The sequence below is a fragment of the Toxotes jaculatrix genome, chromosome 3 (genome assembly GCF_017976425.1).
Source record: "Toxotes jaculatrix isolate fToxJac2 chromosome 3, fToxJac2.pri, whole genome shotgun sequence".
NCBI classification, from domain to species: Eukaryota; Metazoa; Chordata; class Actinopteri; family Toxotidae; genus Toxotes; species Toxotes jaculatrix.
In genome coordinates, this window is record NC_054396.1 from 24,006,874 (window position 1) to 24,024,660 (window position 17,787).

Genomic DNA, 17,787 nt, shown 5'->3' on the forward strand with positions numbered 1-17,787 from the left:
GGAGAAACACTTCCCAGGGGTCTGTCACTCCTCTGGAGTGGTGTGTCTTCTTCATTAAGAGTGAGGAGAGTGGTTCATTTTGGGGCAGTATGGTCAATGTTTGAGTTGCAGATGAGGAATTAGGCCTGTCATGAGGCACAAAATACTTGTCTAAACAGTCCGCTCACCAGTCAGGGGCATAATGAGTTCCTCAGAGGCCTCTGCCACCGCTGCTTTGTGCTGTGCACTAATGTGACAGGGCAGCCTGAGGTCGCACACGTGTACCACAGGCTACTCGTTTGATTGTTGCTTTGTATGCTCTCAAAGAAATGCTGGGGTTAATGGAGTGCTTGTAATTACATGTAATATTTAATGACTGTGGTATTGCCACCGCCCCCCTCCCTTCCCCTCCACTGCACATACACACCTTAAGAATTACCAGAGTATGATCATTAATCCAACATGTGCTTGTTCTGCATGGATGCACAACCAGGACACCTTGGTGAATGGCAGCACAGCTTGTTGCCCTCTACACCGGTCATTAACTCTTAATGACCTGTACGCAGGCAAGTCATGCAGAATTTAGCACGGATCCACTTCATTTTTGAAGTGTGTGTGAGTCTTTCCTGACCCACCTGCCACTGTCATGACATTTGCATGATTATTCAATCATAGTATATAAGCCTCTGCTACCTACAAGTGCTCTCCAACTGGGCTTCAAATGTTGGCATTATTCAAGTGGTATTCTCTATTTAAAAAAAACCTTTATCAATCTGTCAAATGGTTTATTCATACAGCCACAATACATCTGGGCTTTGTGGCAACAAAGGAGAGAATATGGATATTATAAAATACTGTAAATTCTCACATACAAGCCAGTATTTAAATAATGGCAGAGTCTCCTTTAATAGCCAACATGAACAAATGAAGGGCTGGTAAAAAACATTAAAGAGGGGTGGAATAAGCCACACTCTAATAACTACCATGGTAAATTCAGCATAACGTACATTTCCACAGCACTAATTCCATCAGTACAACAACCATCACGTCATAGTCACTATTCTGTAAACACTTTCTCCTTTTAAACTGGCATACTGCCTTCAGTTTTTCCATCTGTCTCTCTGCCCTTTTTCCGAGCAAGGTCAGATGTTTCAAATTCAGAACCTACCAGTAATGGAATGGATAATGTCCCTCTGAGCCACTGAAATGCACTTAATGTGAAACAGCAGTGTAAGAAGTATTGAGTTTTACTGACAATGACTCAACCTGTGCTCCAAAAATTGGCAAACTGGAAGTGAAACTAATAAGTGAATGAAAACAGTATTTCTGTTATGTAAGAGTAACTCAGAGAAGCAGAGTAGTCAATAACACAGTGAGAAGAGCTGAGGTAATGGACATTATCCCAAATTTATCAAGACAAAGGATACTAACAGATGAATTTTCCAAGATTCTTTTAAGTCAGTCACTTGTTTAATGTTTTGTGATTAACTTATACATTTCTGTTGACTTAATTAATTAATCAAATGAATTGTAATTAAAAACTCCCAAAATTTATGTTTTATTATTATTAGTACTAGTTATGTTTCATTTTCGAGGGTGAATTGTTCTTGTTTCATGTAATGCATCACACTGGAACACAGTTCATTGCATTAAACATTTTGATTTTTATATTTTCACAAATACAAATCTTATTCTGTATATATGTGCTATATGAAGACACATGGAAAAATATTCACATTAATATTGTGACTGATTTGAAACATATTGCCCAGCTTTAATGTACATTTGGCCAGCTTTGGAAAGGGTATAACATTCTTCTTATTGACGTCTTAAAAAGAATACAAACAAGATAAGATACACTAATAAAACAAGGAAGTTACAAATGAAGGCCCTTCTCTTAGATAAAAAAGCCTGTTTCAAATAAAAGAATGCTTCTTTCTGTAGATGGGTTTAACAAAGGCCCTACTTGAGAATTTACAGTACATTTATAGTTGTGGGATGGTCCTACATTATGATAAATGGACTTTATATTTAGAAATGTCAATTCTTATCATGTTAGAGACTTTTATGAATAACAGTATTATTCCCAGGAAAGAAAAAAATACATTTGGCGATATGCAAAAAAAAAAAAAAAAAAATGTCAACTGGAATCATGTTTTTGAGCCACACAACAAAGAAGACGTTACACATCCTTGACAGGAGAGAAATAGGTGTGGAACGATGGAAAACCCTGAGCGTTCGCCTTTATTCTACTCTCCGCTGTCCCTGCTGAGAATGACGCAGGAAAGGCCACTGCTTTTTAGACAGTGGCAGAACAAAAACACTTTTCCCTGACGTGATAGCAAGAGACATGAAACACTGATGGGAAGCTTCATTCACTGGAGAAGCTTCATTGGCTAGAGAAAATGTAGAGGCTCTCGAGAAAACACACAGACACTCACGGACTAGTGAAAATATCCCAGAAAAGCAAATACTTTTGTCAGATTACTTTTCATCTTTTCTAAAAGGTTATCTGTCATCAGCTAGCTCACTGTGTCCCCTGTTGAGACCCTGACAGTCCACTGAGATATCACAGATAAATGGTTTTGTGAGCTTGCCAGGAGATTGGCCAATGTGAGAGTGTCTTTGGTTTTTAAGAAGCTTTTTGACATTTGACCTTTATCAACTGAGTTTCAGTACATACGCAAGCTAAGACACAATACATTTGCTATGGATATAGTCTTACTGGACTCTCGAGAGCGGTGCAGCTCTGCAGAGGAAGAAATGTGAATTATTTTTAGCAGATGTCTGCTAAAACTGCTGACAATGAACAGAAATATGTAACAATAGATTCTTGCTGGTCAGGCCTCAAGAATGATTCATCACAACAACAAAAAAATGACCTACTTTTACATACATTTCTGTCGGTTGCTATTTTGTAAGAAGAAGAAGGGATGACTGCTTTGTGTGTTTACTGGTGCGTAGCATACTAATATCACAACGCAGAGATAGATTTTGCCTTTGAAAATATAATACACAGGCCAGCAAGTCCAGTGTCAGCAGTTAGGTTGCTTTATGTATCTGGACAAGTTCAATATACTGCTGTGTGGTGATGCAATTAGATGGAGTGTAGTGTAACCTCAAGGCAACCCCTCTGGTCAGATGGTGGTGTCACATTTATACAGTTTGCCTGGTTAGAAACAAATTCAGCTCAAAAGGATCTACAGTACTGCACTGGAGCTTAATGCCCCTGCTTACAAGCTTAAAACCTTGTTGAAGCCACTTTATGAAGAGCACCACTCAGTCCTCATTGTACAACCAATTTTAAAAGTCATTGATTTCTATTGTGGATGCAATTACATGACAATCCACTTGTTTTTTTTTTTTTTAATCCATCATTCAATCGTTTCAATTTAACTGTATGAGATTCTTATAATTTTTACACCATTCTTGGTTTCTTTGGTCCAAACACCCCAACAGTTCGTACAGAAGGATGCAAATATTAGTGCCAACAGGAGGAATAAAAGCTGCCATGTCTGCCCAGAGTGGTTGCATTTAAAACTCCTACTCTGAACTTGGTGCCAGGCCCAGTGTTGTCTCTCATGTGAAAGAATAATGAGATAGAATAAAACATTACATACAGTATAATCAAATATAAATGGCGCACACTTTTGTAGACAATTATATAAACCTCATGTATCTAGACAAAGACTATTACATTTAAAAAAAAAAGTCTAATAAAAAAAGGAGAAAACAGAAGCTGTTTTACAACAGACCATGAGAACCACTGAACCCAACATACTGCATGTTGTGAACAGCAGCCCGTCTGTTGTTTTTCTCCCACATGCTATTGGATTCTGAGCAGCTCAGCTGGTGCAGTTGGGGGTTAAGGGTATTTTAATGGTTGTTGTTGAAGGAGACTGTTTACTTTTCCCACCTGATTTCCCAGCAAGTCGTGGGTTTCAAATCAGTGCCTTTACATTGATAAGCTCAAGTTAGTAAAGGCTGAGCAAACGCTGAATAATATATCAAAGACATGCAGTCAGGACACGAAGACTGAGAACATTTATCTCATTCCTGAGCTGAAAAATGTCTATGTTCATTTTAAGAGTTCAAAACTTCTATTTCTAGCTTCATACTTAAAACTATATACAGTCTTACTGTGGCAACCAAAGCAGAAGGCAGCTTGTTGCTATTACTAGAACCTCCACAAGGGAACCACCTTGAAATAGGTAGACTAATACCCATTGGTTTGTTGTTACAGTGAGAACACACAAATAAATCAGTAGCAAGTGATGTATCTGTCCCATGGACTTCAACTGACACAGAGGCTGCAGTAGAGGTTTTTTAGAGCAGTTACCTTAAGGTTTTTCAGGAAACAAAAATGCCAGTTTGAGCATACTTTTCACTGAAATCCACAAATTTGATATATTGGTTGGGTACCTACGTAGGACTGACGTCCGCTTCAGTGTCACCTACAAATCTCTTGCTGTTTCTCCAACTGATAAAATCAGGTGTCAGTAAGCACAAGACCACAACTGTTTGAATCACTAAACAAATCAGAGATGTTAGGTGATTCAGAGGCTTGTTCATCATAGCTATGATTAACTGTCCTTTAAATATGTCTATACACCAACAAGTGAATTCCAGGCTTCAAATTTGAGCTTGCCTACCGAAAACAGACAGACAAACGTATAAATAGCAAAGACACACTGGACATAAGGCTGCGTCTGGCTCTGGCAGCACTGGTGCAGTCCAGACAACATTAGGAGGTAGTTATTTCTCCGTACAGAGAACAGTAATGTTTGCCACAACCTGAACATTCCTAATGTCCAAAAGCAGTTATCAGTTAACGGTGGCATACTCTCTTTCATTATGAAAATGTCCCTGATCTTTTCTAACGTGAAAGCCTGCAAAATCACCCATTTGGTTTTTTGAGGGAAAATATTTTCTTTTACTTCTCGGATATGAATTAAACATTTAATTGACATTCTGCCAATGCAACAAGTAGATATTAGAATGACAAATTAGCTTGAAGAGCAGAGTTCAAATGAATAATTTATCTGTACAAACACTGCATACTCAAGTCTCTGTGAAAGAATTTTAATTGTCTTAAATTGCTTTGCTTTAAAAAAGCAGTGTCTATATAATGAAACTCTGGATCACTGCTCTTTGTATGAAAGCAGTTAATTATTAATATGCCTGTCATGAATGTGAACTTGACTAATAGCTGAGAATAATGTAAGGTTACATGGAGGAAATGGAAAATAGGTCACACAACAGAGGAAAGTAAGTAAGGTGCTGGGATCAGCCCCATGAGATGTTAAAATGACGTCTACAGGAAGAAAAGGTTTTCAAAACTGTCTCTTTGTGCCCAAAATGTCTTTCTAATACCTTCAAGGTTAAGTAATTAATATGAACTACTTCAGATTAATGAATTTATAAATGTCCACTGCCGCTGGGTTTACAGAAATTATTGTATTTGTACAATTTAATTCTAAAAAATACTAAATGTATCATAATCTTTATTATACCATAGTTTCAGAGTTTCAGCCTCGAGGGCAGGCTCAGTGTGTTGGTCCACCACTTTGGTCCAGACTGAAATATGTCAACAACCATTTGATTGATTGCCATGCAATTTTGTACAAACATTCATGTTCCCCAGAGGATGAATCCCAATGACTTTGGTGATCCACTGACTTTCTCTTCCACTGTAGTGATATGGTAAAGAACTGATTTTAAACTAGCCTGACTATTTATTGTATGAAGACGCTGAGGTTTTGTGTGACAACCACTGCCAATAGCCACAGTCTCTTTTAAACTCTTTGTGACCTTGTTTTGTTTGGTTTAAATGTCAAACTATCTCAGTTTGCTATGGTTATCATCACATATCATAACATTTTGCTTGGTTTATGGCACAGAAATGCTGTATCTGTAAGCTGGTTGCTTACATGTTAAAATGGATAATGTTTCCTGGAGCCTGTACAAAGCCTGGGGGCAAAAAAAAAAAATTGACAGGAGCAGATTGCAGTCAGCTCAGTGAACCCATAGATGTATTGTGAACTGCAGCACAGCCTTTGACACATATCTGCAAACTAAGTTTTGCAAATTTTTGTTTTCAGCACCTGACAACTCTGTACCCTTCAAAAAAAAAAGTATGGTTTCAGTAAAAGGGAGAATGGGAATGTGCTTGTCGTCTGAAATGTTTGAGAACCAAACTCCAAATAGCTCACATTAGAATACCTCTTCAGTTGAGACAAACAGGATTTACAGTATCAATAAACATCACTGACCTGCAAAGTTTAGACGGCGGATGTGCTTCAGCAGATGCGTGCCGTTGATAGGATCCATTTTAGCGCATAGGCCCACTTTCCCTGGGCAGAGCTCCTGGTGCATGTTGTGCAGGGCATGGGCCATTGCATAAACAGCATCAATAACAAACTGCACCTTTCCTTCCTGCTCATAATTTGAGTCCTTTCCTATCCGCTCCTGATCTGTAAGACACAGACACACACAGAAATCAGACACATCACATGCATAAACTATATTGTGTGATTTTGTAAATTAGTTACATGCATTTGAATTACGGAAACTGCATCCTCTCATGTCACTCATTTGGCTCACTGTTAACCATGTCAAGTGCAAGGCTGCGTCAGACATTTGGATCCATGTAGTTAAGCAATCGTGAGGGAGACTGAAAAAGATTTCACAAGTGGGTTTAAAATACTCAATCAGGAAAAAGATGCAATTCTATCAACCACATCATGTAATCAAGAAAAATTTATTCACTTAAAAACTGGAGTGGTTTCTGTGAGTGGGTCCAGCTTAAAGAATTATCTACTTGTGAGTTTGTCCCTGATTCTTGTTTGAAGTAGGCTGACAATGAAGAAGCATATCTAGTGCTTGTTCCAGACAATTAATATACAAAATGGTACCAAAAAAAGTTTTTGAAAAGACAATTACAGAATAACATAACACAAGATACTGATTCTGTTTGGCAACAATCACTAAAATTTATCTTTTCAACATTTCCCTCCTGTGTCACCACCACTCAGGAGAGCTACTCAGGTTGGACCAGACAGCTCTGTGCAAATCGGATGGAATGAGTTGAACCCTTAAAATGGAGGGTGTGGCATCAGTCCAAAGGCACAGAAGAAAATACATTGCTCCTTGGCGAGTCTTTTTTCTTTCTGTACTGAATGGGTCTTGCCTCTTGCAATTAGCTAGAAGGTAAATATCTGGATCGCTGCAGAGGAGCAAATCAATTCCAATATCTGGAGTGCAAGGTTTTCTCCTCTGGGAAATCTCATCAGTTAAAAACAAAAACTCTTTCTTGTCCTTCCAGCAGGAATACATGGACTTCCCTCTGAGTGATTCTGTAAACATTAAGTCTTGGACCTACATGTCAGTGCCAGTACCTATATACCTTGTGCCATTTTCTATTAGCACCTTAAAAAAAACTGATATACATTCCAATTCGATCAAATCCGAGAACTCTGACCTGTTTGACTGAGTGCCCAAGTGTGAATTCAGTCTATATAGCTTGAATGTAGGTAGAAGCCAAGCCAGTGAGGTATGAGAGAGGCAGGAAATGGAGACATCCATTCGCAGGAGAGGGATAATCCTCTCATAGGCTCAATGTAATAACTTGTGATAGGAGTTTATTAATCCTGGCCCAGGTTGTTCCATAGGTTTTTGTGATTGTTAATTGCTATGAGGAGGTGGGTTCTGAGGAGGAGATACGACATGCCAATCCTAATTTCTCCTTTCTCCTCATGAGTATCGAATCTAAGCACAGTCACTCGGTAACTCTGCTGTATGCGCACAAGTGATTATAAAAAGCAGGTGTGTTCAATTTAGATTAACAATAGACTAATTACCAGGGATGAGCTAATGATAGAGCTGCTTATATTTACATACCTGCCAAATGGAATTCAATTAAGCTTTGCAAGTTAATAAGCGCACAATGGGAAATTTGCTGCGGAACTTTTTTAAAAAATAATGGCTATACTGTTGAATGAAAAATTACCCAATGGTGTGTAAAAAAACAAATGTAGGCTATATCAAGAAACACAGGTCAAAGTAAGCCGATGTAAGGTTTGTCATCATAAGATGCATATTCCTGCTATGAAGGGTTTCTGATGCACCAGCTCTTTTAGCTGCAAAATTTAAATAGCAAAGAAACGAGTAAACACAATCGCCCCTTCACTTTGATGTTGGGATCTATAATAATCTAACATGCAGTATGTGGTACACTTATACCTCTGTCTGCTGGCTACAGTTTGGACTAGCAACTGCTATAGCACATGTCTTGGCAAAGTAATTTGTCACTGACATGCAGCACAATACAGAATCAACAATAAAAGAAGAAAAAAAAAACTGTCCCTAATTAAAATGTACGTTGTGTGATCTTGAGGACCGATAAAGCTTGCATCGATTCATCTTGTGTTGAATAACACTGGTACAGAGCGCAAATACTGAATGAAACAAGGCGACGAGCAGGACACATCTACTGTAAATACATGTTTCACTCTGTACCTCATGACCTTATTGATGTTTCCAAAAAAACAGCGGGTGTATAATTACCATAATTACCCTTATTCATTATCTTACCTGTGGTGTGATATTAAGTTATTTAATTAATTATCATATTTTGAGTGTTGTTGGTTTGGTTTTTTTTTTTTTTTTTTTTTTTTTTTTTTGTTTTGTTTTTTGTTTTTTCTTTGGTGGGAAGAGTCACATTTTCTGGCCCAGACCTTGAAAAAAATCATTTAATTAGCAAATATGTAAAATTCAATTATTCAAACAATTATGCCAGAAGATTTTCTTTCCGCTGTCAGTGCAGCAGCCCAGGCTGATGTTACAGACAAACTCCCTGACTTGATTGTCTCTGGCATTGGTGGACAACAATTCATATATATCAATGTGTATTGGTTATTATAATGATAATAAAGTCATGTACTATGTAACATGATCAATATTAAACCCTACTTCACCAAAAAATGTTAATTATATATACTACATGTGGTCATCTTCACGCCTATTATCTTCCGTTAACGTTTTGAACATGTGGAGGCGAGTGATCTGTAACCACACGTTTTGTAACAGAACAGTCATTTATCATGCAACATCTGTCCTCTTAAGGTTCAACCAATTTTCGATAGCCACTTCAGTCTGAAAGAGTGCTAGCCCTCAAATCAGCAGAGGTCTCCTTCTGTCAGCCATCTTTCATTTGCTACATCTCCAGCCCTTCATTGCAGACCAGGGGCGGTTTAATGTCCCCGATTATCTCATGAGCTTTTGAAATGCATGAATTATTGTTGGAGGTTACGGCTCAGTAATTAAGGGCCACAGGGCCTTGATTGGACAGAGATTGTCACAGTTTGGCCGGCATGCTTATGCCATGGGGAATCCTTTGAGCCAGAGTGGGTATGAGAGTGATATTTCTCTTGCAGGCTTGGCAGGCCACCCACACTAACTTTGCATTGTCTCTTCTCCATAAGACCATTTTCCCTTTTTTCCCTCCATCTCCCTCCCTCTCGCTCTCTCTCCAACTCCCTCCTCATTGGCATTTTGGCTCTCTCGCACACATTTTCCAGGCTGGCGTTTTGCTTTCAGACAAATCCATTCAGATTAAGCAAAGCAGAAGCAAAGTGTGGGTGTCTCCCACTCTGAGGTGTCACACAAGACATTTTGTGACAGTGTGTGTGGGCTCAAGACCTTTGACCTTTTTTCCAGCTTGCGAATGGCCACAGGCCATCCAGTCTCTTCCTGCCAAGCCAATTGGACTGGCTTACTTGTGCTACTTATTTCAGAATTCAGCATATATGAATACACATATGTATGTACACACGTATATACATATAACACACAAACAGTAACTGAAGCAACAAACAGTTATATTTGCTGTTAATCTGTTGACAATGTTTTTGATTAACTGCTTATATAAGACAAATTCTTACTTTTGAGAAGCTGGAATGAGCCAATGACTGGAAATTAATTAATTACTGTTGCCATTAAAGTTACCAAAATTGTTGTCAGTTGATTCATGACATAATCAATCAATCATGTTACTATTTTAGCAAAAAAATGCTATGCATTCTTATACAAGAATTGTGATTTTTAAAGAGTTTAATACAAGCTACAATTTAAATGAATACTTTACTTTTTTACTTTACACATTTTATGTGTGTAAAAATTATTAACGTGAAGTTAACCTGCAAATTTAGTTGTCTGTAATGAATTAACAAACTACAAAATAAAAATCTTTGCTGTAGTTGTCTGGTTTGCATTATCTCTGCATATCAGTGCGCCATGGGTTCCTCGATTAAAAAACCCCACTTTATATTGTTTTGACATCTGACAAGATGTCAAAACAGATCAGTATAACATATCTTTTTGTTTTCTTTTTATCTTTATGTATTAAATAAGTTTAACTGTGTTTGGTATAAACTTATTTTGTTTAATACTATGAAAACCAAAAACAGGCCTGGAATACCATTTGCAGAAAATATTCAACATTTAAACTGCAATCTCAATATTGGCTAGAAAGCCCTATTCTATATTGTATTTAACTTCATTATACAAAAAAATATCCCTCTGCAACAGACTGGCAACCTGTCCAAAGTATTCCCACTTCTTACCCAGTGCATGCTGGAAAAAGGCTCCTGGCCACTGCAACCCAGAGCAGGATAAGCCGCTTAAAAAATAGATGCTTGGATGAAAAAGCCAAGCGAATGCTTGCTTTATCTGCATTGCTGTTTTTCCTGCTGCTCCCCCACATCATTATTACACAGGAGAAATAATAAGCCTATGAGATGGGTCCCTGCTCTACCTCACCTCTCCTTTCCACATTAATCAATATCAGTTTTACATCTCCTTCATTCACAGATAAAAGACAAGTCTCAGTTTTTTTCCCAGTCACTCATGCCCTCCTTATCCTTTGATCACGCTGAGCAGTCTAACCCTCGCAGGACACTGATAATTCTGCGGCATGCCCCATGTGGTTCTACCACAGCTGCCTCAGAGACACAGCGGGGCTCTCCACCAGTGGAGAGGTGCCATGAGTGTCACACTTTAACCTCAAACAAATGCTGTGACACACTCCCTGCTCGTGAAGAAGAGCTGATGGTGAAGTTCAACACTAAAATGTCAGTAATGAGCAAGGAAAGTGACAGAAGAGATACTGACTGCTTCACACAGGTGCTTCCCACATTCACCTCAACTACAGTGAAATTCTTCACAATGTTGATGTGAGTGTGATCAGTTAGTAAGCCCTGCTGCAAGGGATTGTAAAGGAGTAAATAAGTCATGTCAGGTACATGAGCATTTATAATGGAAAAAGGGTTATACAAATTGGGTAATCATTAAAGGATCATTTACTTTTATACTGACCTAGACTGGGTTTTTGATGCCTTACAGTGTAGTAATCCCTTTGGTCAATTATTGGGTTGACTGCTCAAGATTTACAGGAGCTGCCGTACATCACATATTCTCTTTATTCCACATCCCATGGCAGAAAATTTTCTTTTGCTAATGCACAAAATCAGCTGCTAAGAACAGTGTCCAGCTATTTTAGGAAATGATTTAACCTATTTAAAATGAAATAAAAGGTATTTCTAACCTGTTTTTAAAGATTTACATACTCTTTAAAATCTAAGGTTGGATGCTTTTCTTTCCTTCCATATTATGACTCCAGGGACAGATGCATAAAAGCCACTTTAGATTCAAGACTAGAAGCTTTTGTCTGCACAACAGCAGAAATAAATACTTCAAATTTAAATGCTGACATACACATTTTTCCATACATCGCAGAAATTATAAGCACGTGTTACGAGTGTCATCCAGGGTGTTGATCAGACGGCACACTGTCACTGTCAGTCCCAGAGGAGTTCGCTGGTGCTCTGGCCGGTGGCGGGTAACCTGGGGGTCACTCTAACCAATTTCTAGACTAACTCATCTATCAGTATTATCTCGTCCACCCGAGTGTTACCCTACATATAACCTTTTGTGTTATCGCTTCAGAGTGCTTCGTGCTGGGATTTACTGCCTGTGAAGACAATGCCAGCTGTTTGTTTTGTAGACCACCTCTTGAGTAAAAACTGCAGTTCATCTCCAGTGTATTTAGCGAATCTGTACTATTTCGGCAAAACTGTTTTAGTTGTTTATTGTTTGGCCAAGATGTTGCTCTGTTAAATCTGGAGTCTATAAATAAATAAGCATGAAGATTCTCCTGAGTTTTGAGTCTCTACACCGGGGTATTTGTCTCATCATTGGATGTCATTACAGCACATGCAAGAGCGTGGTGATCACAACCACAATTATATATAAATGGATGTTAACACATCCTTTTACAACCGTACATATATTAGAATTATTATTGTCTTTGTGGCACTACCAACATCATCCCAGTAGCGTTTTGATTTGTAGCACAGTAGGCATATAGACGTAATCTTCTTCATAGTATATGCAATTTTACTACATGAAGCGATGTGAGTTCCAGAACCTTAACTGAGAAATCTTTTAGCGTTAAAATAACCAGATGGGAATGTCTGCTGGTGGGTTATCAAGTTAATTATCTACCTGACAAATCAACATTATTCATCACATTTATATAAATAAGCTGTAAATTCAATATTGCCTTAAAGCAAATCTGCTCACTGATTACAGCTGTGCTATAAATCCTAAATTCATGAAGGTTATGATGCTCAGTTTTTGCTTCGACTGTTTTAGAGAAGTGTTCATTCAACTTTATTGTTATTTTTGTGTCTGTAGTTTGTGGTGCTGGTGAATGGTGTTGCTTGATACTGAGCCCTGTCTCTAATATTTCATTCACACCATTTATACCAGTGATATACAGTAAATTGTCATATAAATAGTGGACAGTTCAAACAAATAAAGGACGGTCGCTCATAAAGGCAGAGTTTAAAAAAAAAAAAAAAAGAAAATATTGATAGGGGTGAACTAACCTGTAGCCTCACCACAGCTCACATTTTAAAATCAGTAAAATGTACATTTCCACAGCTCTAATGCCAATATTACAGTAACAGAGTCAGGCTCTATCCACCACTCTGCTGCTCTGAGTTTCTGTAACAGAGATGATGTTTTCATACTCATTCAAGTCTTCTGTCATTTAAACAAATGTGAAGATACCGGCAACAAAACGCAACAGTTCCTGATGGTTTGTCACATTAAAGTATAAGAGAAAGCCTGCAAGACTTTTAATGTATAGAAATAAAAGGCCTGTTTCTAATAAAAGCCAAATAAAGGCCTGAGGTAAATAAAGACCACTATTTGAGAATTCACTGTAAATGTCTATGAAATCAGGTAATTGATAATTATGTTGTTATACATTACATATATGTGTTTATATATTTATTCTTATTTCCACATTACTGCACATTTAACAATCAAAAATATGAGAAGATTATACTTGCAGAAAGAAAGAAGACTGTTAATCCACACATTCATAAATGCCACTGTACAGGGAATTTTAATGCGCTGAAAGAATAAAAGACTAAAAACTGTTTTGCCCAGTTTTCCTCTTTGATGTTTTCTTTTATTTAGCCAGATTGCTGCAGTATGTGAAACTCAGCTCAGTCACTGAAGTCTGGTAGTTGTGTAAAGCATGTGTGGACATACTCCTCACACACTGTCACGACACGTTGTTGTTTATAAATACCAGTGTCCGTGCAGAAAGTAGTGTTTCCAGATTGTGCGTACGCACATTTGGCTCCAGGGCAGTGTGGTGGCTCAATGGTTAGCACTGTCATCCCACAGAAAGAAGGTTGTTACTTTGATTCCCTTTGATTCCTTGGAGTTTGTGTAGTTTCTGCCTGAAGACACACAATTCAGTCGGACAAGAGGCTTGAAATTGCCCTTAAGTATGAATGTGAAAGTGAATGATTGTCCGACTTTGCGCCCTGTAATGATGTGCTGATCTGTTCTGCTCTTCTCTCCTGCATGCCCTCAAACTTCACACTCACATCTCCAACTTTGTTATGGAATATAAGGATGTTTTTCTTTATTTGTAGCACTGTGAGATAAGCTATCTTTATATCTTTATTTATAAGGCCTGTATAAAAATTGAATCATTAAATCATGTGTGTGCATCATGTAAGGCTGCATGACATGTAATTTGCAATGTATTACAGTGTGTAACTGTGCCATATTTGAAAAATAAATAGAATCTGGAATTGTGTTTTTGTTTGTAAATGTAAATTTAACCAGGGTAGTACCAATTCTTGAATTAAATTACAGGATCTAGCTCTCAGCCTATTGAATGAGCTTCCCATATCATTTTAGTAGAGCGAATATTAATAACAGCAGATAAAAAATCTGGTGCGTTAAAACAGTCAAAGGTACAAGACATAAGTCTTGTACTGCTGCAACAGACCAGTTACCAAGCTTAAAATGCTGCTGTCAGTGCCACTTATTGCTGGGTGAAGTTGGAGATCGTGGATTATTTCTGGAGAAATATTGCTTTTAAATAAAAACATCTGAGGGCTATGATGCATCAAGCTATGCATCATATTGTTCTACTGTTCCATCTCACATTCTTCAATGTGTGTGACCGTCCAGGGAAAGATACGGTGTTGGAAAAAGTGCAGCCCCAACACCGTCTCCCATTTAGAATAATTATTATTAGCATACGTCATAGATCTTGGTGTTAGCTGATTACTTGTCTAGGTATCTAATATTAGGTAATATTATATATATATATATATATATATATATATATATATATATATATATATATATATATATATATATATATATATATATATATATATATATATATATATATATATATATATATATATATATATAATTATGCCACTCATGTAATAAGCATGTCTTCAACCTCGACGCTCAAATGATGCACACATCTGCTCTTCATGTCCATCAATTCTGCTCTTATTAAGATTAAAGCATCCTCTGTACCGATCACTATTACTACAGCAAACATTACAGAGTCCTTTAAAGTACATACACAGAAAATTATTAAGATAAGGGAGACCACTGTGAGAAAACCCCCCAAGATAACACTAGTTTGACCCTCATCTTTTAAATATATGTTGAGCTACTTAAGTGGGTGTTTAAATCTTAATAAAATGTGCAGTGTTATTCCACCTCAAGACAGACTGTGCGATCCACAGCTGTATAACGTATGGCGCTGAGCCTGAAGCTTTAACCGTGCAGCCAAGCTAAGCCATTCACTCGTTATAGCCATGTGGGTAAACACTCTAGACTCAGCAGAAATATAGTGCCGCACTGAAATGAGCTGTGAGATGAACTGTGATTTTGAATATTGAATGTATGGCTGCTCCACTTTTAATAGGTGGGCACTGCTGTCAAAACACGTTCACCATGAGCCAAATGTGTCACCTCCCTGAAGACTTCAAAAGAATGTTTTCAACTTGGTTAAAAGTGTGAACAAAAAGAACATTAAATAGCTTTTTCCCAACAGGAGAATATCTTACTTGTGCACTTTTTGAGCCCGGACCCTTTCTTCACGGCGTGACGGCTGAGTTTGCAGTTGAAGTTGTTCTCCCAGAACTCAGCGAACCAGATATTCCTTCTGTTGTTCTCCAGAGTTCGGCTGATGAAGTAACGATCAAACCCTAGACAGATCAATCGGTTCATTGTCATTGACACAGTCAGTGTCAGAGTAAACAGCAGTGTTGCAGAGCTCCGTTGTTTTCTACAGTATAATTAATTGAATATTGCGTATGTTCGATTTACTCTGCCACTTTGTTTGATTGAATCTTAGTTTTTAGACGTTTGATGATCAAATGATAGTGGTTAAGCATTTCAAAGCAGCAAACACAGCTCTGCCTCACATGAAAAAAACATTTCACTGAAATATGCACATGGTTTTATAATACAGGCAGATCTTATGTATGCACAGTGCCCGTCTCTGTACCTTTGATGGACTGGCGCTTGGGCAGGATGGTGACGGCTCCCTCTGCCATCTCCTCTTGGTGCACTACCGGAGAGATCTTTGAGCCCCAGCTGTCTGAACCCACCCAGATGAAATGACCTGTCTGGTTGGCCTTTTTAGCTGCATGGAGGAGCCTCCTGCAAAGGTGAGGAAACAGATGTTGCCATCGATAAGGTCAGCTTCCCGACCAGCTCCACTTTGATTTTGTTTTGCAATTCATTACACAGTGATTTGGCAGAGCTGGACTGAAATATATGTTCAGACATGTTTTTGTACTGTCTGCTGCGGCCGTGTTTTTCTAATCTTCAAAGCGGCGTTAAGTAGCTATTACCAGGCCTTACCTGATATCGTCTTCGTTGGCAAAGAGTATGACGACTCTTGCGTTTGGGTTTTCTCTGAGTCGCCGGATGACCTTGTCAAACTCTCCCTGTTTGGGCTCCCGGGGAATTTTGACTGACTGGGAGATGCACACACCCCCTAAACAGAGAGGTTTATAGATGTCATTTCAACTGTAAAAAAAAAACTGTACAACAATACCTTCACTGTATCACATAAATCACAGAAATAAAAGATACAGTTGTGAATTAATCATGAAAAATGCTACGACACAGATTTAGTTGTGTGAATTGAATTTGAATATAATTAGATAGAAATGAACAATCACGGCTGACATAATGGGCTTTGTGGCAACTGAGGCAGCGAATTGTGGTGTGTTTCCCTAAAGAGTGACTGACCAACAGATGGATAATTGGCTTCTAAACAAAAGAAAAAGCTGTCTGAGATTTTTTTCTTCATCCACAGTATGTGGAGTTCACCATCAGATAGGTATCACTTGGGGATACATCTTAGCAGTTTTGTGGGATGGGGAACGGTGTGACAGAGTGTAGAAGTCTGTATCTTGCTGCACCAAATTATGAACAAGGCATTATAAATTCCTGTACAATCCTACCTGCACTTCCTCTAGCTTTACCTCACATTATCTTCACATTATCTGTGCTATGCTTACCATCTGTATTTTTGCTGTACATTTGACCTTAAGTGACATTAAGCACGTGTGGAGTGAATATATTGATATTTTTATGATGTTTTTATGTTTTGGACCTAAAATTACTTTTCATTTTTGTGCATGAATCTGTTAATTAGAGGAGACGTTTGTTGAGGCATGTGTGTGGCAGGGCTGCTTCATGGCTTTTGAAGCTTAAGTGTACTGCTGTCTGTGCACTGTGAAGCATTTCGTAACTCTCCTAACAATATTACACAGAGAATTTATGTGAATGATTTGTTGATAATTTGTTTTTCCACATGTGCAGGAAGGTTACACTGTTGTTTGGTGCTTTCCAATAAAACACTGAAAGACAGTTCAAGGAAATATCGCCCTCACCCACAATACCTGGGCAGAGGTAGACCCAGTACACATGCACACAAAAATGCTTTGAGTCCTTGCAAATGCAGACTGAAATGTGTTTTGTGGAGTCCAAACAAAGTTTCCAGTGCATCTCCAGCAGGATTTCTCTGGTGACATTTAGATTGTCTCAGTGTGGCATGGTTGTCTAGACTGTTTCTGAGCTTCCTGCAGCTCTCAGGACAGCGAGGACACTATGCCAAGACATGTCTTTGTATATACTCTACCCTGTAAATCCTATACTAATAAATACTGTAGTTATCACTGTAGTAGATGGAGACCAGGTTAGAGTCACGTAGGCTTATATAACACATCAAAAATGAGTTTGTTTATTTACAGTGTCACATGAAAGCCTGACAAAGTGTTCTCCCCCCCCAAAAAAACAAAAAAACAATCAAAGGAAATAACCAGCAGGAGTGAGACTACTGGAAATGATCAAACAATGAAAAATTTTTGAAGTTACACATTTTTCTCCATAAGCTGA

The 17,787-nt window shown here is 38.1% G+C and overlaps 1 protein-coding gene across 1 annotated transcript in view; it reads right to left on the reverse strand.

The window, feature by feature from the left end:
• LOC121179767 (metabotropic glutamate receptor 4-like) overlaps positions 1 to 17,787 on the reverse strand; it is a 114,676-nt gene that overhangs the window by 18,503 nt on the left and 78,386 nt on the right. Inside the window, exons 3-6 of the mRNA XM_041034788.1 lie at positions 16,243 to 16,378; positions 15,884 to 16,038; positions 15,441 to 15,581; positions 6,252 to 6,452 (exon numbers count right to left, since the gene is read on the reverse strand). Coding sequence (XP_040890722.1) covers positions 6,252 to 6,452; positions 15,441 to 15,581; positions 15,884 to 16,038; positions 16,243 to 16,378 — 633 coding nt within the window. The remainder of the gene's footprint in view (positions 1 to 6,251; positions 6,453 to 15,440; positions 15,582 to 15,883; positions 16,039 to 16,242; positions 16,379 to 17,787) is intronic.